The 23,277-nt window shown below is 35.4% G+C and overlaps 2 protein-coding genes across 2 annotated transcripts in view; one reads left to right on the forward strand and one right to left on the reverse strand.

Annotated features, from left to right (window-relative positions):
* LOC306883265 (ADP-ribosylation factor-like protein 3) overlaps nt 1-3,274 on the reverse strand; it is a 3,994-nt gene extending 720 nt beyond the window's left edge. The window contains exons 1-5 of the mRNA XM_079438405.1: nt 3,027-3,274; nt 1,443-1,586; nt 884-1,000; nt 742-792; nt 129-314 (exon numbers count right to left, since the gene is read on the reverse strand). Coding sequence (XP_079294531.1) covers nt 129-314; nt 742-792; nt 884-1,000; nt 1,443-1,586; nt 3,027-3,044 — 516 coding nt within the window. The 5' untranslated portion in view covers nt 3,045-3,274. The remainder of the gene's footprint in view (nt 1-128; nt 315-741; nt 793-883; nt 1,001-1,442; nt 1,587-3,026) is intronic.
* Nucleotides 3,275-9,554: 6,280 nt separating this feature from the next.
* On the forward strand, nt 9,555-21,847 carry LOC306883410 (regulator of G-protein signaling 14-like; the record flags this gene model as incomplete). Its single annotated transcript, XM_079438643.1, is given in 16 exon segments — nt 9,555-9,656; nt 9,658-9,678; nt 9,680-9,736; nt 11,350-11,371; nt 11,460-11,626; nt 12,165-12,257; nt 12,981-13,124; nt 13,506-13,673; nt 14,825-14,903; nt 16,270-16,373; nt 16,784-16,999; nt 17,640-17,713; nt 17,987-18,113; nt 18,238-18,319; nt 19,246-19,320; nt 19,806-21,847. Coding segments are annotated over 16 exon segments (1,695 nt in total). The 3' UTR covers nt 19,970-21,847.
* Nucleotides 21,848-23,277: the final 1,430 nt, after the last annotated feature.

Consider the following 23,277-nt stretch of genomic DNA (forward strand, 5'->3'; position numbering starts at 1 on the left):
GATACAGTGGTGGCCAAAATTATTAGAACACTAGTATTTCTAATCATTCTAATCATTTTGGCCACCACTGTAACACTAGTTATTTTCTAGTAGTTATTTGAGCCGTCAGCGCTCCTGCTGTCCCTCACCTGGACACCCTCTCCCGTGACCGCCGAGCAGGCCTGGATCTGCCAGACTCGGTCTCTATATGTGTGCAGGTTCAAACCCTCTGCGATCTCGCTGGCCGGAGACGCCGTACCCAGATCCTGCTTATTCGCAAAGATGAGGATGGGAACGCCTGCAAGGTTTTCTTCATCTATCAGCTCTGACAGCTCCTACAGCATGCATGCAACACCAGCATTCAAATTTAGGTCACAATATCCAGTGGCCTCCAGTCTGTAGTCAAATGCTGCCATTCTGTCTTCTAATTTGAATATATTAACTTTCCTGAGGTAAATGTAACATTAGGTGATGTGTTGTTGCTAAACTGTAGATAGATAGAATGATAGATAGATAGATAGCCTAGATTAAACTTGTTTTGCTTTAAAATGTACACTGTAAACTGTATGTTTATTTATAGGTTTAAAAGACAGAATTTGCAGCTTTTCAATAAGGTTTTAGACTTTTGGACCCCACTGTAGGCTATGTTGTACCAGGTTTTACGGTGTAATTTAACACAGTTCACCACTAATATATAACAAACAACCTTTATACTGTGGGACAATTCTAGGAATTGTATTTACATATGATTTCCCGCCTTACCAATCCTGTTTCCTCAAACCGCTTCTTGTCAGCGCTGTCTATGACATAAACCTACAGACGAACCAACACACATCTTTTGTTTGTTAGCAAATTGTGACAATTGACACAGAAAATTTATATCGTGTGTATAGTCAATTCTTACCAATAAATCTGTGTTTTCTAGGTATTTTTTCCAAAAAGGACGGATCTTTCTTTGTCCTCCAATGTCCCATACGTTCAGTTTCATCCCGTGAGAGGCCACGCTTTTGATGTTAAAGCCCTGGAAACATCTTACTGGTCAACATCGCACAAAATTACTTGTATAATTTGCAAATCAAACAATATGTAATTTGATACAAGAGTATTGGTAACACTTAAATATTGGCTTACGTTTCATTTTAAGGTGTCCTTGCTACAATGCAATTAAGTACTGAGTAATATTAATTAACTACATGCACTTTCTATATGGTTAGGGTTAGGATTAGGTTTTGGCTTAGTTTTACTTGCATGTAATTATGCATAATTTATTATTATTATAATAGTAAGTACATGTAACATTTAAAACTTCATGCCAGTCAGATGGTTTCTTCTTGTCTAAGTGAGCAGTTCTTGGTCAGGATAAGCTGCAAACTGGACCAGAAGGTCTCCACAAGACTAAACCTGCTGGTTTCTGCTGGGCTTTTCAGCAGACAGCAGGGCTGGTTTTGTGCATTTAGACTCACCTGTGTTGGTGTGATGGTGTTCACGTCCTCCGAGGCGAGACACTTCAGCAGTGTGGTTTTACCAGCGTTGTCCAGACCCAACAGAACTATCCTGAGTTCCCGTTCCGTGGATCCCTTCAGCTTCTGCATCACAGAGAGCAAACCCTAAAAAGCACAAACGCTCACATTATTCAAGCATACTGAGTTTATATTGTTAAAATGTTTACTTTTTGCCAACAAGAACAGGAAATATTTTGAACCTGATTAAATTTTGTTATTTTTATTAGTTTTTGCCATTAACAGTTTCTAATGTTTTAGGAACATTCTTACGTTCACATTTATGCATTTGACTTTTATTCAAAGCAAATTACATTGCATTCGAGGTTTACATTTCAGATATATTTGCATTGCTTGCACCGTAGTTTAGTAAAGATACTTGCTATGCTTTTTAGGAACATTTCTTAATAGATTTCATTATTTATAGCCACAAACTAACATTTCCGGAACATTCTGGGAACCAAACATTGTTAGCTGGGTCAATGTGTCAGCATTTGCCAGCCAAAAATGTAAATCCATTGCTTATAAAAGTGTGGTTTGATGATTTATTTATTTAGAGGTAAAGGATTATTCCTCAAATGTTGACATTTAACTGAAATAACATATTTAAAAATTAGACTTGTTAAAATCAAGTTGTTTTATTTCAGCTTATGTGTTATTTCACAAATTGTAAAAATTGACAGATAAAATTGATAAATGCTATGTAGACATAAATATATTTTTTTAAATAAATTAATAAAAATGATAAAACGCAACAAATTTACTAAAACCTGAACAAAAATCTGAATTAAAAATCTGAATTAAACTATATAATAATAAAATTATATAAAAAAAACATAACACTGGTTTATTTAAATCCCGAGCATGAGTAATAGTAGTAATTCTTGTTTAATAAAATTTTTAAATCAAATGCAAAGTTGCCTAATAATAATGCAATAACACTAATGTTCTACTTCTTTAAGCAGTAAGGAAACTAGCATGCAGGGGTATTTTCTCAAGCACAGATTAAGCCTCATTCTGAGGTGAACAGATTAAGCTAATGGTGCTTTGCCTTGGTAAATTTCCTCTAGCACATTTATTTAAGAAAGCTGCAGTTTAAATTAGCAGTCAAATAGTTGACTATTGCACCGTTATTATGCAGTTTCTCAGGGTAATGCACAGATCAGTCTGCCAGGCTCCATTCATGCGGTTGAGGCTTATAGTTATGAGATTTATCTGGGCCACATGACCTATCTCTGATTGCTTAGGCCACTTTCTTTCTATAAGACAATACTAATCATCCCAGAACATAGACTAGATTGAACTCACACCTAAAACATACAGAATTTATCCAGATTACTGAACATACTATGTTTATGTTTATGTATTTGTCAGGCGCTGAATCCAAATGAACTTACATTCCAAATATATAATTCCATGTCCATTAAATTAATGTGTAAATGATTGTATCTAGCCCTTTATTGACAGTTATTGAATAGTTTATTCTGGGCTTTCTGATCACAAATGTACTGGGTGGTGATACTAACACAGAAAAAGTGACAAACGTACCTTTGGAGCTTCACCCATCTTGACTTCTGTCCCGTCCTGGTTGTCTTACATTCTCCCGTTGTCTCCGCAGGTTTATGGATGTGAATTTAAATCACGATTACCATTCTGCTGACAATCCCTCTCTCATATTCAAGGGTTTGTGAGTGTGATAGAGAGATAAAATTGTTAGCTTGTGTTGTTCTGGACTCTGTCAATGAGCATAGAAGACTTGCAGAATGGAGGATTAGGAAAGACGGAATTAGTGTCTCTCTCCTTCCCACCCCCACTGAGACTTTACCAGAATTATCTCTAGCTGTAGGTGCTGAGGGGAATCACAGTGACTTACTAACCCTGCTAACCAGTTCTGTTACTACAGGGTTAAAGTAGACGAGTTTTGAGAAATTAGAAATTTAGCATTACATAACTTGCTCACCAATGGATCCTCTGCAGTGAATGGGTGCCGTCAGAATGAGAGTCCAAACAGCTGATAAAAACATCACAATAATCCACAAGTAATCCACACGAGTCTATCAATTAACATCTTGTGATGTGAAAAGTTGCGTGTTTCAAAGAGACAAATCCAAAATTATGACGTTTTTAACTTCAAACTGTTGCTTCCAGCTAAAATAGTCCTCTATCCATAAAATCGTTTTCTCCAGTGATAAAGTCATCTTGTCTGAATCAGGAGAGAAATATGCACAGATCAAGCACTGTTTACTAGAAAACAGTCTAAAACTGTTCTAAACAAATATGTTGGTGGATTGTGATGTCAGTGGACACCAGGGTTTGAACTTTTTCACTGGAGGAAGCATTCATTTGGATATGGATTTATATTTTAGCCAGAAGTGACAGATTAAAGTTGAAATGTTTGAATGCTGGATTTGTTTCTTACAAACACACAGCTTTTTGCTTCACAAGACATTAACTGATGAACTGGGGCCTCATTTATAAAGATGTTTTGATCGTAGAGTGTGCGTACGCTTAAACCCACACCAACGCTCATATTTGTAAAAACTGTTTTTGATGTGGAAAAGTGCTTAGCGTCATGTCAGGGTCTGAGCAGACGAACGCACTTTTTCTTGTCGGAGTATTGCAGGTTTTTGAAAATCTAAGCTGTTCTTGCAGCTCGCTGTTCTAAATTATGATGATTGGTGATCTTTTATATGTTAATGACATTAATTATGAGTCGTTTACAAGGCAGAGAGCTGAAAGCATTCAGTTGCATGCAGGTTCAAGATCATTTGTGATTCATAGATTTCACATCTGAAAGAGAGGCATACGCGTGTTTTCTGTTCATAGGTTCATTCTATGAATCACACGTACGCATAGTTAAGAGATGATCGTAAAATCTAATTTAAGATGGTTTCTGTGCAACATTTTATAAATGAGGCCCCTGGAGTTGTGTGGATTACTTGTGATTTATTGTGATGTTATTATCAGCTGTTTGAACTCTCGTTCTGATGGCACCCATTCACTGCAGAGCATCCATTGGTGAGCAAGTGATGTAATACTACACTTCTCCAACTGTTTCCTCGAAGAAACAAAAATGTTAAATTAGTGACATGCAAGACAATAGCAGATTAGATTGCTTGATCTTGAGAGAGTTTGATGAAATTTTTTTTAGTTGATTTTGAGATTTTTGACTTTTAAAATGCAGATTTTAGTATCTTGACAAATCTGAGCACAAGCAATAATTGTAATCAAGAGTCTCAATTTGCTTTAGGAAAACAATTAAGAGGTTAAAGAAATCCCATTTGTGATTTCTCTCCTGTTCAACAGAAAAAAATGGCTCCTATCTTTCTAAAAATTTACAATAAGGTTTCATTTGTTAGCTATAATGCATAAACTAACATTAACTAACAATGTGCAATACAATGTTACAGTATTTATTCATCTTTGTTAACATTAGTTAATAAACATAATGTCCATTGTTAGTCCATGTTAGCTCAGGTCAATTCAATAACATTAATATATAACTTTTGTTAATGTTAATTATGTATTTGAAAATGTTGGAATCAACATTATCAAAAATTAATAAATGCTTTCGAAGTATTTTTCAGTGCCAACTAATGCAGTTAACTAAAATGAACAATTGGAACCTTATTATAAAGTGTTTGCACCCAAAACTTCATTCGTTTGCTGTTTTCACTGATTACTGTGGATGATCACTGTATTTCCCATTGTCCATTTCTGCATGTTTTTAGAATGACCTAACAAGTTAAACCTGTTTTAAAAAAAACATGCCATTCCATTCCATAACCATATATCCAGCGAGTCAACTTCACACCAAATCATTCAATAATATTATGTAAATAAAATTGATTTGAATTGCATTTGAAGTTCATAGAGTTCATTTTAAAAGCTCAATTATTAGTTTATGTTAAAATTGCGTACTCCAAATGGATGGAAATTTAATATGCAATTCAAAAACATAAATCCTAAATATAAGTCTAAATATTTTTGAGTGTAGAACTGAAACGTCTCTGGATCAGGAGCTTCAGCGGTGGAAACGCACCGCATCTCAGTAGTAGCTGGTGACAGTGTTCACTGTGCTGTGGATGTTCTCCAGGTCCTGCTGTCTTTGTCTCTTCCTGGCCTGACTCTGAGCTGAGAGAGAGAGAGAAAGAGAGAGATGGTATGAAATACAGTAGGACAACATGCATCTGTTTAATTGCAGAAGGTTATAAATGTACCTTGTCCTCTCTTGAGTGCGATCTTCATGACTATTGCAAGCATTTAACAAAGAATATTTTTTATTTTAACAAGACAGGAATTTCTGAAATTAAGAATGCTGTTAATTTAGTTCTAAACTATTGAAACAGAATCCTAAATGACACATACATTCTCTCTTACATAGAAAGATGACTAAAATGCACATACAATTTATTTAGAAAGTATTTTACCTGCTATTATAAGGCCTTATGTTTCAGATGTGATAGTGTCAGGAGTGAGTGTCTCGGACAGCAGAGCTCTGTTCATAGACACATATTTAGACACAGATAATCATGCAGATCGCCTCAGGAACCTGTGGGCACAGGAATATATTTCTATATACAGCTGACTACTTTGCTTACAGTGATGCACGGAGGATTCTAGCAAACGTGACGAGCTGTTGAATTGTTTTTATATCTGTGTTTCATTTGACATGTACATTTAGTTTATTTCAAAAACATTTGTAATCAAATTAAAGCTATAATAGCATTTCTATATCTTATTTACTCCATGGAAGGTGTATTGTGTAATCTAGCACGTATTATATTATAATAAAAAAACTAGGGAATTGTATTCAGTATCAACATGCATATTTTCTTGAAATACTGTACATAAAACCTCTTGTATACTTAAACTTTTACAACTGTGTAAAGAAATAATAATAATAATAAAAAAACTGATACAAAGATGGCATACATAAACCATCAAATGCCCTATACACACTAAAAACATTAAACACAGCCATGCTATGAACTCAAATAAATAATTTCTGTTTGTATGTTTGTTTTTCTGTTTTATCTTTATGCATATGCTGTGTACAGCATGGAAATCAACCAGGCCAAAGAACACATTTTAATCTCTACAATATACCATTCTGATGGTTTAAATCTCTGTACCCTATAGTTGTTTTGGGGTCTCCAGAGACCCCAGACAATAACATTTAATTTTGTAACAAGATAATAGTTTTTTTTTTTTTTACAAATGTAATTTTGCTCTGTTTGTTAATGTTTTTACTCAACATTTGTGCAGTTTTTGGAGGATTTATGATATCTTTTAAATTTCTATAAATAAATAAATAAATATTTATTTAAATTACAAATTTACAAAAAAACAGCATTTGATGTAAAATTCACTTTATAAAAGGCCCAGATTTCCAACTTTCATTCATGGGGATAACATGGATCATTTTAAATGATTTAATGTAACATTTATACCCATTTTTTGGAAAATGCAGTTTTAAAATAAAAAATATCACTTTAACCACTAGATGGCCATAGAGCTCCACTATATGCTATTTGCTATTTGAGAGACCTGAAAGATATCTTTTCACAAGTTGGATTCAGTTGGATTCATATCTAAATATTATAAAATCACAATTATAACAAAAATAAAAATTTTTTTGTCAAAGTTTAGTATTTTTTGTACTGAAAAACCCCCAGTTTTTCAATAATGTTGCATTATGATTAGAATCAAACCTGAACAAAATGTTACAAAGAGAAATGTTGGAGTCTTAAGATTTTATCATTTATTTCAATTATCTATTTTTAATATAATTCTACAATTTTAATCAACATTTCAGTTACTAACTGTAACAGAACAAAAATGAACAGAAATGAACAGTTATATTACATATGAACACATGAACTGAACAGCAATAACAAGTGAGCAAATAAAGCAGTAAAAAGATAAAATTTAGTAAAAGAAATCAAACAACGAGGAACAATAAGTGTGTGTGAGAGAGTGTGTGAGTACACATTGTCGGTGTCAGTGTCACCACTTTATATTTGTGTTGGTTCTGCATTTTGGATGATTTTATTTGACAAATTATAGCCTTACAAATGTGTGTGTGTGTGTGTGCACATTTTCAATGTGTCAGTGTCACCAATTTATTTTTGTGGTGGTACTGCATTTTGGATGATTTTATTTTACAAATGATAAGAGAACAGTTTTTATAGTCTCAAAAATGTGTTCCTCTATATGTGTGTGTGTGTGTGTGTTGTGAGCAATATAATTTAGCATTGTGGATGTTTTTTGCATTGGTGGAAGTGTGCCACTTTATTTGTGCCATTTCTGTCGATGTGTTCTGCGTTGTTTCTGATTTTGATGATAAATTTTGTCTATTTTGATTGCGGGGTCTCCAGAGACCCCGAAAGCCACGAGTGTCACAAATTTTGTCACGCTAACATAAAAACAGATATCATTCCAATTTTTTTTTTTTTTTTTGTAGATCTAGAAAGTGTTGAGAGCCGTAGAAGGTTTCATACCATTTGGACAAAGGGAACATTTTTTAACAATTGAGCAAAAGTCATTTGGGGTCAAAAAGACCCCGTAAACAATCAGAGGGTTTTAATATGTTAAGGACAAAAGGGCACCTCATAGAGGAAATGTGTGTTACCAAGTAAAAATGTCATAGAGCCTACCATGCTCTGAGCAGCTAAATTAAAAAAAGAAAAAGAAAAGCTTTTAAAATTTTATTTAGCAAGCACTGTAAATATACGCCTATATAAACATACATAAAAATAAAGAAATAAAGAATAGTAAATCACATTTATTCTGACTTAGCAACGGGTCAGGTCAAGTCAAAGAACCTCAACTAGCTTTCTGAAGCCAGCAGGGTGAAATATGCACTTTCTGTTTAATTTAATTTAATTTAATTTAATTTAATTTAATTTAATTTAATTTAATTTAATTTAATTTAATTTAATTTAATTTAATTTAATTTAATTTAATTTAAATTAAATTAAATTTTTTTTTAATTTTTTGTTCTGTGCAATATAAAAGTACTTTGAGTGGTCCGCGCATGCGCGTCAGCTGATTCTCCTTTCACCTGTTTGAAGTTGAAGCGCGTCAAACGCACACGAACGCGTGTCGCGCAGGTTAACGCACGCTGTCTCTAGTGTTCTCGACTGCTGGTATTATGGTGGCGATTAGATGTTTTAGCCAAAGCTTCTCTCGGCTGGCCAGAGGAGCATCTTTACAGATAAAATTCAGCAAGAGTCGTGTGTTCAAGATGTGCTCGAGTTCGTACCAGGTGAGCGGACAGGTGGATAAAAATATTTTATTTTACAGAATGATGAAAATCTGTATGAATACAAAGGCATTTGGTTACATTTATCCTCAATATAATATACATATATATTTCTCTGTTTATTATTATATTTTTACATATTATATTGCTTTTATTCTCATTTATTTATTGTCCATGCATTATTATTTTAGCCTCAATTTTCTCAAATGGTTATTGCTTTTTGTTTCTTACTAGAGACTGTTGGGTTTTAATTGAAACTGTTAATCCACTGATGATTGACACAAGAACATGCTGACACACTAAATTTAGAAAGCTGTTACATAAGCTATGCAAAACTGTTAAAATTAATATAAAACTATAGATTTCTGACAACTTCCCCTGATCTGACAGAAATCATATGTAATCCATTATGTTTGTAGTTTATTATTATTTTCCACAGTAATCTCTCTGCTCTGATTCACTGCACATGTGACATCACAGTATGACAAATGCTGTGAAAAATGTTGCTTAATTTCTCTCCACATGAAAGGACGTGGACGTTCTCAGGCCTGTTGTGCATGTTTCCGTACTATACTTTAATAACCAAGAAACAGGTTACTCTACTGACTGTTTAAGTACATTTGTGGCCTCTACTGAGTTGTGGTTATCCACTGTGGTTGGTTCTTTGATTCTCTCATTCATCAGGTTCGAGTGGATAAGCACAGGGGTAGGTGGGCCGTAGCATAGGTCTCATACCACACAAAGGGCTGCTTACAGTTGAAAGAGAGGTTTTGTCAGAGGAACCGCAGTTCCTCTTGCGGTGTGTTGCTATGGTAAGACTTCCCTTTGAAACAGGAAGTGACAGAGCTGTAAGAAAGAGGGCTGGCTGGCAGCGTAGCTGTAGAGGGAAACAGTTTGGAGCGACGTCCTCGGGTGTGGGCACGGTCGACCCAACCCTGATGTGGCCATGTCCAAGAAAATGAACACTCTGGCAGTGCCAGCGGGTCAGATGGTAAGTCTGGTTCAGGCCTGCTGGTGGTTTTTCTCCAGCTCAGAGATGCAGCTTCACTGATCGGTTCAGTTTAATGGTGCGTGGCTGTGTGCATATGTTCAGAGTTGTTTCATTGTAGGTTCATGATCATGTGTTTAATCTTCCATTTTCAGCAATCCAAACAAGATTTGATGAATATTTGCAATCCAGAAGGTGATGAATTTTGGTTTGTGGTGTTTAGCTGAGCATTGCAACTGAGAAATTCTGTTTGTGTCACAGGGATATAAGTAAGCTGTTTGATTTGAGGAGTCGCAAATGTGTTGCTGCTGTTTCATTACAGGTGTCTTCTTCTGGTTGGCTTGTTTAACTAGTCTTGGCCCGTTTTTCCATCCACCGTCAGTCAGAGGGGACTTTGCATTTACAAATTGGTCTGTGTGTGTTTGATTTGAGGACAAAATCGTCCCCATAAATTCAGTTGAATCCGACAAAGCAGCTTTGCAGAAGTCTAGGGATGTCTTGAGAGGCAAAGATGATTCGTAATTGGAACTAAGTCACTGGATCAATGTGGGGAAATCTGTGAACTGATAAGATGCGTAGCTTGAATGCAATGTACAATGCTCAGGACAAGTGACTGCCTAATGCATAAAAGTAAATATACTACTTAAAATGTAGCTTAAAGCAGTAGTTCATCCAAACAATAAAACATGCTGATAATGTACTCGTCCTCAGGCCATCTAAGATGTAGATGAGTTTGTTTCTTCATGGGAACAGATTTGGAGAAATCTAATATTGCATCACTTGCTCACCAATGGATCCTCTGCAGTGAATGGGTGCCGCCAGAATGAGAGTCCAAACAGCTGATAAAAACATCACAGTAATCCACACCACTCCGGTCTATCAATTATTGTGTTGTAAAGCAAAAAGCTATGTGTTTGTAAGAAACAAATCCATCAAGATGTTTATGACTTCTTTTTTTAATGTTTTGAACTAAACCATAATTCAAAATAACACTTTCTCCAGTCAAAAAAAAATCTTGTCTTCTAAAATTTTAATTTCTGAGAGAACTATTATTTTAAGTATGTAAGGGTAATAATTAGCTTTATATAATATTATATCAAATTCTCCATAGAAGTGTGGTGAGTCTTACAAAAATCACTTTGGGCACAAGCTTTCAATTCCTTTTTGTTTGTGATCAAAAAATTGCAAAGTTTGCATTTATTGCAATTAGCTGGTATATAAAAAAAATCCATGGTGTAATATTTAGATGGCTTGCCAAATTGTGTGTTGAAGAAGAAAAGCAAATGCATGATGAGCCGCTGAGAAAATAAGCATTTCACAATCAGGTTACCATATTGTTTCCATGGCAATGACACTTTCTATCACACAGACGTTTGTTTGCCCAGTGGGTCAGCTGAAAGCCAACCTCACTAATGTGACATGCTGTTTGATGAATCGTGTCATGTCTCTTAATGAACTTTTTCTAACATCAAACACACCCATTTCCTGTGTGAGTGTACAGCTCAGAAAACATGCAGCTGTTAAAATGTGATTTCCTGTGATGCATTAATTCATGACTATGATACAGGCCTCCATTGAGTTCATGGTAGACTGATTGTGTTTGTTTGCTCTTGCAGACCCAGGCGGTTTCTGATGGGGGTGAGTGTTATTTCTTTACACTAAACCTTCTGTTCTTGTCAGTCTTGCGATTCGATCCTACTCATCACTAACTGTTGTTTCCATACAGAGCTCAACTTCAAGTTGTCCAGTCATGGCAGCAGCTCCAGCCTATCAGAGAGCTCGAGCAGGTCAGGTGGTCCTCAAGGTGCAGGTGGTCCAGCCAGTCGGGTGGACACCTGGGCAGTGTGTTTTGAACGCCTGCTTGAAGACCATGTCGGTGTGCGATACTTCACTGTAAGATTTAATGCTGATTTTTATGAAGCAAATGTAGGAAAAACTTTGATATTATTAGTAATATTTCAAGATGAACACTTACCAGAATGAAGCAGCTTAGCTTTACTTGATTATCCAGGCAACTTGAAAAATTGAATATCAAATATTATCATCAGGCTTTTGCGGAATGTTTATTTGTTCATCTCTCAATCATCATTGTATGACATTGCATTGTTTTGATCATGAAACTAAACGTCTAAATGTCATCTTACTAAGACATATTATTTAAGATATAGAGTGACCACTGATTTTTATATCATTTTATGTAAGTGTCTTTTATACTATTGTAAAGATCTCGTTGATTTACATTACAAACTATTTTTTGTGTGTCAGCATGTAGCAAGTTGATGCACAAATGTTACTGGTTATGATAAAAAGGAAGCATTCATTCGTAAAAACACATAATTTACACCTAGAACTTTGTGAATTAAATGTGTGAATCATTGACGTGTTTTGGTTTTTCTCTTTCTTTCGGTCTGACTCCAAACGTGTCTCACAGGAGTTTCTCAAATCAGAGGTGAGTGCTGAGAATATCCTGTTCTACCAAGCCTGTGAAAAGTTCAAGAAAATCCCACCCACTAAACTGGAAGAGGTATGCAAAATTTTTTTTTTTATTTTTTTTTTACTTTCAAGATGAAAATGTTTAATGTAAATGAAAATCAAATTTCAAAAAGAAGAAAATCTTATTTAAACCCATTTAAACTTAAAATCCTATTTAAAAGAGAATTTTGGATTTCTGAAGATACATTATAACTTAAAATTATCAGGAAATTTGTATACATTATTATTATTTTTTTAAGTAAAACTGAATGTACAGATATTGGATTTGTTATATTGATGTTTAATATATGAATATGCGTTCATGTATAATTCATGTCATCTTAATTGCATTTTAGCATTTTATGCAGACACTTTTATTCACTTTTATTTTAAAAGACTTATAGTACACTACTAATAGGGCATCCTGGGCAGAACAATAGTCTTAAAGCTATTTGGGGTTTAATGCCTTTCTCAAGGACACAATAGCAGACCATGTGACTCCATCGACATTGTAAGCAATTAATGAAATGTAATAAAACTAGGATCTTGTGCCTCATTTTATGGTTTTTAACCTGAGCTGAGCATTTCTTTTTGTCATTTTAGTAGCCCTGCTAAACACTTAGATTACCATAACAGCATCCCAGAGATATATTCACAAGAAATGCCGTTTTTGTGTGTTTGAGTTTTGTTTCTTCTCTGTACAATCTGAATTTTTAGTCATAACTAGAAATCAAAGGCAATTATCACCCTAAAACTCTCAAATGTCCCCCATCAGCTGAAGAAAGAGGCACGTTCCATCTACAACAATTTTCTTTCTGAAAGCTCTCTGCATGCGGTTAATATCGACGATACGGCCCAGATGGAAGAGAGTGCATTAGAGACGCCTACACCCGACATGTTCAATAAAGCACAAGGACAGGTATGAGATATGGGTGGGTGGCATGATAAAAATCACATGCCAATACTGTCATAAATTACTCATTGTGATATGCCATAAAATATCATAAATATTATTTTAGCTGAATATTTAATGATCAAAAGTGATTGTGTATGTAGAAACTATGCTGTCAAGCATTTTTGGGATAATATGATAAATACTAAAAAAAAAAAAACCCTTCCCCCCGCCCCTTAATTTTGCGATTTGGACCAAAAAAATCTAAATTTAAACCAAAAGATCAGATTATTCATAACAAATGATGCTGGCATTGCAATTGCTTTACATGAGTTCTGACTATAAATACCCAAATAAACTCTCAAATTATTTATTGTAACTGTGGTTTATTCTTTTCCCCTGCTGTAGATCTTCAAGCTAATGAAAATGGACAGCTACGCGAGGTTTGTCCGCTCTCAGCTGTACCAGAACTGCATGCTGTCTTGTGTGGAGGGTTGTCCTCTTCCCAACATTGGAACCCCGGAGCCCAAAAGCAAAATGTCCAAAAAGAGTGCAACGCCACCTAGTAACAGAAAGGTAATGCTTTTACAATCATGGAGTTACTTGAGAAATTACTTTGGAATCAGTAAATTTTTTTGACAACACTTTCTCACACAGTCAGGCCATTTTAAACTGCTCACGCTTGCACTGTATGCTATGCAGATTCATTTCAGAGCCCATATTAACAGCATTCACACTACACATGCAAGTAGTGTCAGAATAGAGTATTTCTGCTGCACACTAAACTCAACTGAAGATATATAGAAAAAGCACTACAGATATTTAGCAATTTAGACATTATGAAGCAACAAACCAGTGGAGCAAAACTACTCACTAGTTATTCAAAGGTGACAAAATTACTGCACAACTACTTTAATGATAACTAATATAGTGACAACAACACAATGTAAATAAGAACAGCGTGTAATTTGTAGCATTGATTCTTGGCGAAAATGCAGAAATTAAATCACTGATAGACTCTGCTCAAGAAGGGTTTCTTATCAATATTGAAAACCACTTAATCTTTTTTTTGATTGGTACAGCCGGTTTTAAATATCTTGCCAGTAAAATAATAGTGATTAACAACATGAATCACACAAATGTGTAATGCTTAAAGTTATTACATTAGTTGGAAACACTCAATTAAAATGGTTATTAGGAGTGAGCTATTGCAAACTAGTATACACTTCATTATCATGAAATCTACTTTACAGGTTTATTCACATTTGGATCTATATGCCAATTAATCTACATGGAACAGAGACTAAACCCCAAACATGAGCTAAAAAAATGTTGAATTTGTCTGCATGCTGATCCTGAATCAGGGTGACTGTCTTTTTTTTTTGTCACCTTTGAATAACTAGTGAGTAGTTTTGCTCCACTGGTTTGTTGCTTCATAATGTCTAAATTGCAAAATATCTGTAGTGCTTTTTCTATATATCTTCAGTTGAGTTTAGTGTGCAGTAGAAGTACTCTATTCTGACACTACTTGCATGTGTAGTGTGAATGCTGTTAATATGGGCTCTGAAATGAATCTGCATAGCATAAAGTGTGAGCTGTTTAAAATGGCCTAATTGTGTGAGTGTTGTCACTCCACCGTGGGAATATGATGCTGTCAGTGAGCTATTAGTCTGTGTACCACAGTGAGAAAAGTCCTTATACGTGTATAACTCTGTGTTTTGGAACAGAGCGTTGAGTTGAAAGGGCCCTCATCCGACAGCAAAACCAACAGGAAGAAGAGGTTAGAGAAGAGAGGCTCATGGGGAGGTACCATCTGACTCAGTGCTTCTCTATCTGTGTGTGGCATCTTTGTGAACGTGTCTGCAGTGCATGTCATCATCTCAAAAAAGTCGCTCTCATGAACATGCGGATGTCATGTGACTAATGGTTTGAAGATACTCATAGTTAAAGGTTCATGCAATGCATTGCAAATTTGAATACTTCCTTTGAAGGGGCGTGTCTATAGTGAGACTTCAATGATAACGCCCACTACTGTGATTGGCTGATATATTTGCATACGAAAGGAACATTACTATACATGTAGAACGCTCACGTAAACCTTTACTGTAACAGCCGCATACTGTAACAGTTTGATTATAGCATTGTATTTTGATTTACTCGTGTCGCATCAGAGGTTGCTGCGATGCATTATAGCCGAACACGGTCATGTCTATATGATAATCGATAATCTCCTTACTGCAACATAATTACTGCACAACTACTTTAATAATAATTAATATAGTGACAACAACACAATGTAAATAAGAGCAGCGTGTAATTTGTAGCATTGATTATAACAGGAGTCTTTGCGAAAATGCAGAAATTAAATCACTGATAGACTCGCGCTGCTCCAGAAATTATAAAGAGAACAATTTTTAGTTGCTTTCTGTATATGAACATAATCGCAATATAGATAGTAGATGGTTTCCATGCTACTAACAGGAACAGTGTGAAGTTAGTTGTTTAGTCGCTGGCTTAAATATATCTGTAAATATATACATATTACACCAATCACAGCTCTTGATGCTCGTGAAATATAGTTTCAGATTTTTATATTGTTACTCGAGTTTGATTTATAAAGTTAGCAAAGGTTTTTGCACCAAAAGGATCTTGTGGGGAAATCATGAATCATCATGATTCTCCCGAATACAAATCCAGGTGTTTCACAAGGGTAGAAAATAATAATTCATGTTTTAAACAAGGGTGTTTTGAGTTCTGAAACTTTCTGTACACTTTTAAAAATAAAGGTTCTTTATTGGCATCAATGGCTCCATGTAGAACCTTGGACAGCCATGAAACCTTTCAAATGCAGAAAAAGTTCTTTATAGAGGAAAAATGTTTTAGATTTTTTACATTTTCTTTAAAATGGTTCATTTAAGAACTGTTCACTGAAAGGTTCTTTGTGGAACCAAAAATAGTTATGGCATAACTGCAAAAACACCCTTATGGAGTCTTTATTTTTAAGAGTATATATGTTTTCATTGCAGAGTAACTTTTGTTTAAATATCAAGAACCTTTTGATTCTCCATTTCATGACCCCTTTAATGTCTCTTTGTTTGCATGCATTTCTTTTGTTTTCAACCGTTGAACATGAATTGTTCGTAATTACACTAACAGTATTTATGTTTCTCAGCTGACCAATCATATCATCATGTGGCGGTGTCTCGTAAAGAGTCTCAGATCTCAGTGAAGTCTACCAGCAGTCTGGAGTTGGTCTCTGGATTTGGGCGAGCTGAGGTATCAATCTAAATATTCCTCCAAATGCCCTTTTTTAAAAAAAGCTAATGGCCATCACAGCCTAACAAACGTATGATTTACTACTTTTGCTAGCTGCCCTTTTGGGGAAAAAGTAGACTTTAGCATACAAGAGTATTTAGTATGTAAATAATATACTTTGCATTCAATTAGCGCTTAAATATTGGCTGAAAATTGATCTGATCTCTTCTGGAACTGCTTCCAACTGGCATAATAGCTAAGAGTGGAGTCAATTTGTTTTTGTGGACATAAGCTTGCGAACAAGATAATAGACATGGACTAAAAGTCCCATAACTGTAGTTGATTTCATTTCAGCAGTTGCAAGAAAATGTTAGATTGAAAAATGGAAAGCATTAAGTTTTTAATAGTTTTTCGTTCTTAATCTCTGTCAGAACGGACGCTGCAATGTGGCTATCTCGGATCCAGAAGCCTTGAGTTCTGCTTCTCCTACAGCAGATAAGTACTGCTGCGTCTACCTGCCGGACGGGACCGCCAGCCTGGCCCCTGCCAGACCCAGCGTGAGCCTTAGAGACATGCTGAGCAGCCTGTGTGAGAAGAGAGGCTTTCCTCTGAAAGATGTCATCATCTACCTACACGGCAAAGATAAGGTCAGTCCTGCAACCTAAATGAGGGCAAACTATCTGCCTTCAGTCATTTATCTAACCAGTGACTTCAGCATTATGACTCTACAAGATCTTTAACAATGGCAAGCATTGTCAAGTTGCATTTTATTTATATAGCGATTTATACAATACAGATTGTTTTAAAGCAGCAATAAAAGTTCTTCAATTATGAAATTAATACAATTTCAGCTTTAAATCAGCTACGAAAAGCCAATAGTGTCATTATTCAGCTCAAGTCAGTTCAGGGTTTTAGTTTGTTCAATAATAGTGCAGCGTCTAAACGGCGCCGCAGCTCCACCGACTACTATGTTCAGCAAAACATCCGAATAATCGAAAACCGGTTGGAGATTTTGTGGTGTGTTTTGCCGAATGCTCAGCAGTTCTTCCCTGGTGAAACCGATAGTGTTTGACAAACAAAAAACAGGAAAAACTAACAAAAACACTAAAACTGGAGAGCCAAGCACAATGGCTGCCATGCGCGGTGCCATCTTGTCAGATTATTATATACATTACATATATTTGTCTTCTGAGCTTTTTAATGCACCAATTTTAAGAGTGTATTACTGGTCTGTTTTTTTTTACCATCATATTTATGAGGATAATGAATGTGTTTGCTTCTCGGCAGCCTCTTTCTCTGGATCAGGACAGCTCTGTGTTTGGAGATCAACAGCTCACTTTGGAGCTCAAAGTTACATTTATGTGAGTCACACATGCTGTGCGCGCACAGACCATAGATAATCTCATAAACACAGTAGTTAAAAAAAACCTTAAATCACTAAAATAGTACCTCATTAACATTTTAAGGATACACCAATATCTTATCTAGGCCAATAAATTGGCTAATATTTAGCTATTTTGATTATAATAGCATTAGCTAATAAAAATACCCAATGACTGTTTGTTTTTTAATGGTTCTAGTTTTAGTTACCTGTTAGAGCCTGCTCATATGTTGACAGGTTTGTTTGTGTGCAGGCTGGACATTGCGTTTGCAGGAAGAACGATAGGAATCATCGCAAAGTCAAGCAAGAATTTGGGCGATGCGCTTTCCTCTGTCCTACAGAAATACCAACTGCGACCTCAGGATGTGCAGGCTACTCTGGTGTGTAAACGCTTTATCCCACATGTCAGAAACTGATGTGAGACATGGTGAACAATAGGAGTTTTGTGAACATACAGAGTATATGAAATGAAACCCTTTTTTATTTTTTTTCCCCTCATTTCAGAGTGGCTCAAGTGAACCTCTAAACATGAACACAAATGTGTTTCGTCTAGCCAGCAAAACAGTGTGTTTGGACAAAGTTAAAGGTGCGTTCTGTTTTCCTTTTTAAATTGATCAATTGTTTTGGAGAGAAATTCAAAATTATATAGATCTACAAAAATGTATTTAGTAATACAATTGTACTTAAATATAAATAAACTTTTTTTTTTTTTTATAAAAAAAAAAAAAACATCTTTAGATGTATATAATTTATTAAAAATTTCAATAAGTGTTAAATGTTTTTACTAATTTTATTTAAATAATTATATAATTACTTATCTGTCATTTTAGTTTATGTATATTTGTGTGTGTGCTTTACCAGGCAAAAGTTTAGACCCAGTAAATGTTATCTTGAATATCTTTTGATCTGCTCAAATGGTTCAAAATAAATTTATTTTGTAGACTGATATAAATTGTCTAATTTTGAAAATCTCTACAAAACTAAAATTGAAGTAAAAAAATAAGTAGATAAGTTGGACCAGATGGTGAAGGTAAAACAAACTGTTGAATACATGAACTTAAGAGCTATATTTTTTAACATTTTAAAGTCAGTCAAGGTAACACAATGAACACTGTTTCTTTTCCACTTCTAGTATCTTCCTGCAGGATTTAAATCAATGTCACTGAGTTTAGTTATGCAAACCGCTCGTGATATTCTCTCTTTCTGTCTCTCTCCTGTCAGTTTGCGTTAGGCTTATTGTACTTTCCCGTCACAGTATTTTTGCCCCACACAAATGAAACCTCCACCTCAGGGGTCATCGTAGGCTTTAAAGCAGTGTTTTAAAGCTCATTTTCTCGCTGTAGCTCTTCAGATAGAGCGGAGAGGGCTGGAGGGACCACCACATTACACCAAACCTTAAAAATAGGATTATGGGGGAGGTGTTAACTGACATGAGATACAGCTTCTCTCTTTCCAGTGATCTCATTTCCTCACTCATCAGACTGTTTAATGATTTGTATCTCTGTGTTCTAGTTGATTTGGAGACACAAGACGCTTCACCAACACCCAAAGCAAATCCCAGATCCAGAAAAAACCAGGAGATGGACGGTAATGCAGAAGTCTTACATTATGGTGTATATCAACATGCTAGTTATGCAACCTTCAATCGAATGTCAAAGACAGGAAATGCACATTGTGTGATCTCCTGTGCAAACTACCCTGGGTTTTCGAAAGAAAATATACAGACTGTGCATTTACAGGCAACAAGAGCACACTGCATAGGATAATGTATCCCACAATGCAGTGCTCCCAATTTGTCCCTCCATTGTGAGGACATAATACATTTATATAAAATTTTATTTTTATTAATCATTTGTTTTTGTTTCTTATTAATTATTTTACGTTATTTATAGAATTTATTACATTTATTTTTAAATGATTTAATTAGATTTATTTATTATTATAACATATTAGGTATATTGCATACTAGTCAGTGTACTACAAGTATATGCACTAAGCCATAGCTTGTATTCTATTATGAATATGACTCTATTTGTCTGACACATCCAATCTGTCGGACTGTTTTCTTTCAGGTCTTGTTGAGCTGCTGTCCCGCGCACAGTGCAGTCGTGTGGATGACCAGCGTGGTTTACTCACCAAAGAGCAGCTGGAATTACCACAGTTCCTGCAGCTGGCAGCAGGGAACAAAAAGCAGACTTCCTGTGACCAGACACAGGAAGAGGATTGTGCCCTTTGACCCGAGAACCATTCAAGCACTATTCAAGCAACTTAAGACTCAAATCAGTTAGCTGTATGGCAGACTGGAGGAGAGAAACTCTGATAAGGTTTTGCAAGTGTGTGTATGTGAGGGAGAGTGAGTGAGTTGAGGTTTCTTAACCTTGAGAGTGATAAAGGTGTATATTTTGTATATCACAGACACTGCCATGTATAGTTCTTAGAAACGCCGCCTGTCAAATAATGCAAAATTATGGGAGGTTCCCTTAAAAAACAAATCCAACTACATTTGCCTGCTAAAACAATTCTATTTATTTTCATATCAGATTGTATTGTGTGCAATATCAAGTGTGCTCTTATTTATCAGAACATATTTGCTATGGGAACACATAAGTATGACTTTATATTGAGTTTTTTTTTGTTCAGTTTGTTTTAGCGTCTGATTAAAAATGTTTTGTTAGCTATTGTGGGAAACTGCACTGTGTTGCGTGCGATTTTAGGCACTTTGTTTCATGTGGTGATGCAATCTGATATGAAATGAGACAAGCAAGGTCATATTTAGCTTTAAATAGTAATTTATTTCAAATTTCCTAAATTAAATGTCATTTCCATGTCATTCTCCATGTCGTTCCAAAATCGACTTTTTTTTTTTTTTTTCCTCTTTCCTCCAGGTCATTCATTTAAATTATGTATTATTTGGCTAGCGCTGCTCTTTTCTGTAAAATGAAAGAATATATTGGGCAACATTTAGTTTAAATTTATAAAGTTATTTTCTCTGGAATTCTCAGACAAATGTAGGAATTATGAAACAAACTCAGAATTCTAACTCATAATTCTACAAGACAATTCTAAATTTACATCTTGCTATTCTGTTTTTATATAACACATTTGCTTGATAAAAAAATAAAGGTAATTGTAATCTCACAATTCAACTCTATTGCGAGTTTATATTTCACAGTTTGGACTTCTCAGAATTGCGAGTTTATATCTTGCAAATATGACTATATCTTGCAGTTGTGAGAAAAGTCAATTGTAAGAGTCCAGTTACCTAAAACAGGAGTAAACAACTACAGCAATGAAGTCACTGTATCAGTCTTTTTTTGCTGTTTTTCATCTAGTGTGTGTAAAATGTCACTTCCTCTCTGATATGGTTGTCTCAGATTCTTTTTGTCTGAAATACAGTTGATCAGGGCAGCATTACTGTGTTGTCATTAACTAAAACTATAAAAAAAAAATTGGTAATTAAAAATAACTAAAAATATAAATAGATTAAAGTTAAACAAAAATAGACAACTTGCACTAAAATTATTAAAACTGAAAATATAAAGCTGATTGAAAAAAACAACAACAATGTGTGTGTACGTATATATTTGTACAGAAATGTTTTGGTACAAGTCTTTCAGTTCGGTACACATGTATCGAACAAATACAGCATTGTTTTAACCACTGCAGGAGTGGAACTTCATTGGAAACTTTGTTTTATATATTGTTACTTTTGATAAGGAACAAAGCCTCATCTTTCAAATTATGTCCTTTTTTTATTCAGGGAATTCAAACAATAAATGCCGTTTTGACGCTCTGATGTGGCGTGACAGATAGCTGTATAAATGCCTCAGATCAAATGGCAGCACGGAGCGCGTAAGCGATCTCCTCTTTACCACTAGTTTTAATGTGAAATAAACATGAATGAACATATCATTCCTCATGTAATCGTCATTAGTGTCCACAGCTTTGTTAGTTTGCTAGAGAAATTAAGAAAATTTGTGAGATATTAGACTATGCACTCATTTTATTTTACCTGTTAGTGAGGTCTTCATTATTTAATGTATGTTTAAATAAATGTTATGAATAGTGCTGTCAAACGATTAATTGCATCCAAAATAAAAGTTTTTGTTTACATAAATTGATGTTATGTGTGCCATGTATATTTATAGAAATACACACACATATATTTCAGAAAGATGTGTTTATATATTAAATATATTTATTTGTAATATAAATTATATGACTATAAATGTAGACATGCGAATACATGTAAATATTTTCAAAATATACACAGTATGTGTGTGATTTATACAGTGGGGAAAATAATAATTTGATCCCCTGCTGATTTTGTATTTAGGGTTTATCATTTTTATAGTAGGTTTATTGTAACCGCTAGAGACAGAATATTAAACAAATAATCCTGAAAAAAAGCAGCATACAAATGTTAAAACTAATTTTTAGTAAGTCAAATAAGTATTTGATCCCCTACCAACCAGGAGGAATTTTGGCTCCCACAGATTGGTTATGTGCACGTGGAATACAGATTAGTCCTGTCACTTTAAGAAGATACTCCTAATTTCAGCTCGTAGTGTGTATAAAAGACACCTGTCCATAGAATCTGTATCTTCCATTTGAACCTCTCCACTACCATGGGCAAAACCAAAGATCTGTCAAAGGACATCAGGGACAAGACTGTAGATCTGTACAAGGCTGGAATGGGCTACAAGACCATCAGCAAGAAGCTTGGTGAGAAGGAGACAACTATTTGTGCGATTATTCAGAAATGGAAGAAATACAAAATAACCATCAATCGCCCTCGGTCTGGAGCTCCATGCAAGATCTCACCTTCATGGGGTAGGGATGGTCATCATGAGAAGGGTGAGGGATCAGCCCAGAGCTACATGGAAGGAGCTTGTTAATGATCTCAAGGCAGTTGGGACCACAGTCACCAAGCAAACCATTGGTAACGCACTACGCCGCAATGGACTGACATCCTGCAGCGCCCGCAAGGTCCCCCTGCTCAAGAAGGCAGGCCTGTCTGAAGTTTGCCAATGAACATCTAAATCAGGGATGGGCAACTTCGGTCCTGGAGGGCCGGTGTCCTGCAGAGTTTAGCTCCAACCCTAATCAAACACACCTGCCTGTAGCTTTCTAGTGATCTTGAAGACATTGATTAGCTTCTTCAGGTGTGTTTGATTAGGGTTGGAGCTAAACTCTGCAGGACAACGGCCCTCCAGGACCGAAGTTGCCCATCCCTGATCTAAATGATTCAGAGAAGGCTTGTTACGTCCTGCGACGTAATTTGTACTGTTCTGGGGGTCAGTCAAGAGTTTTGTATTTTCTGTTTTCTTCTTTTGTGCTGCTCTAATAGGAGCTGATTACTGACACCTGATACTCGTTAGCTGATGACCAACTAACTCCTCCAGAGAGGAAACCAGCTATAAAAACCACCAAGAAAGCACAGTTGAGGAGAGAGAGGAAAGAAGGAGGCTTGAGCCATCTCGCTCTCTCCACACGGACCGTCTCTGCAGCCCCAAACAAGTGTTGCTAGTGGTTGTTTTTTGG

Source organism: Barbus barbus (assembly GCF_936440315.1).
Source record: "Barbus barbus genome assembly, chromosome: 17".
Classification (NCBI taxonomy): Eukaryota; Metazoa; Chordata; class Actinopteri; order Cypriniformes; family Cyprinidae; genus Barbus; species Barbus barbus.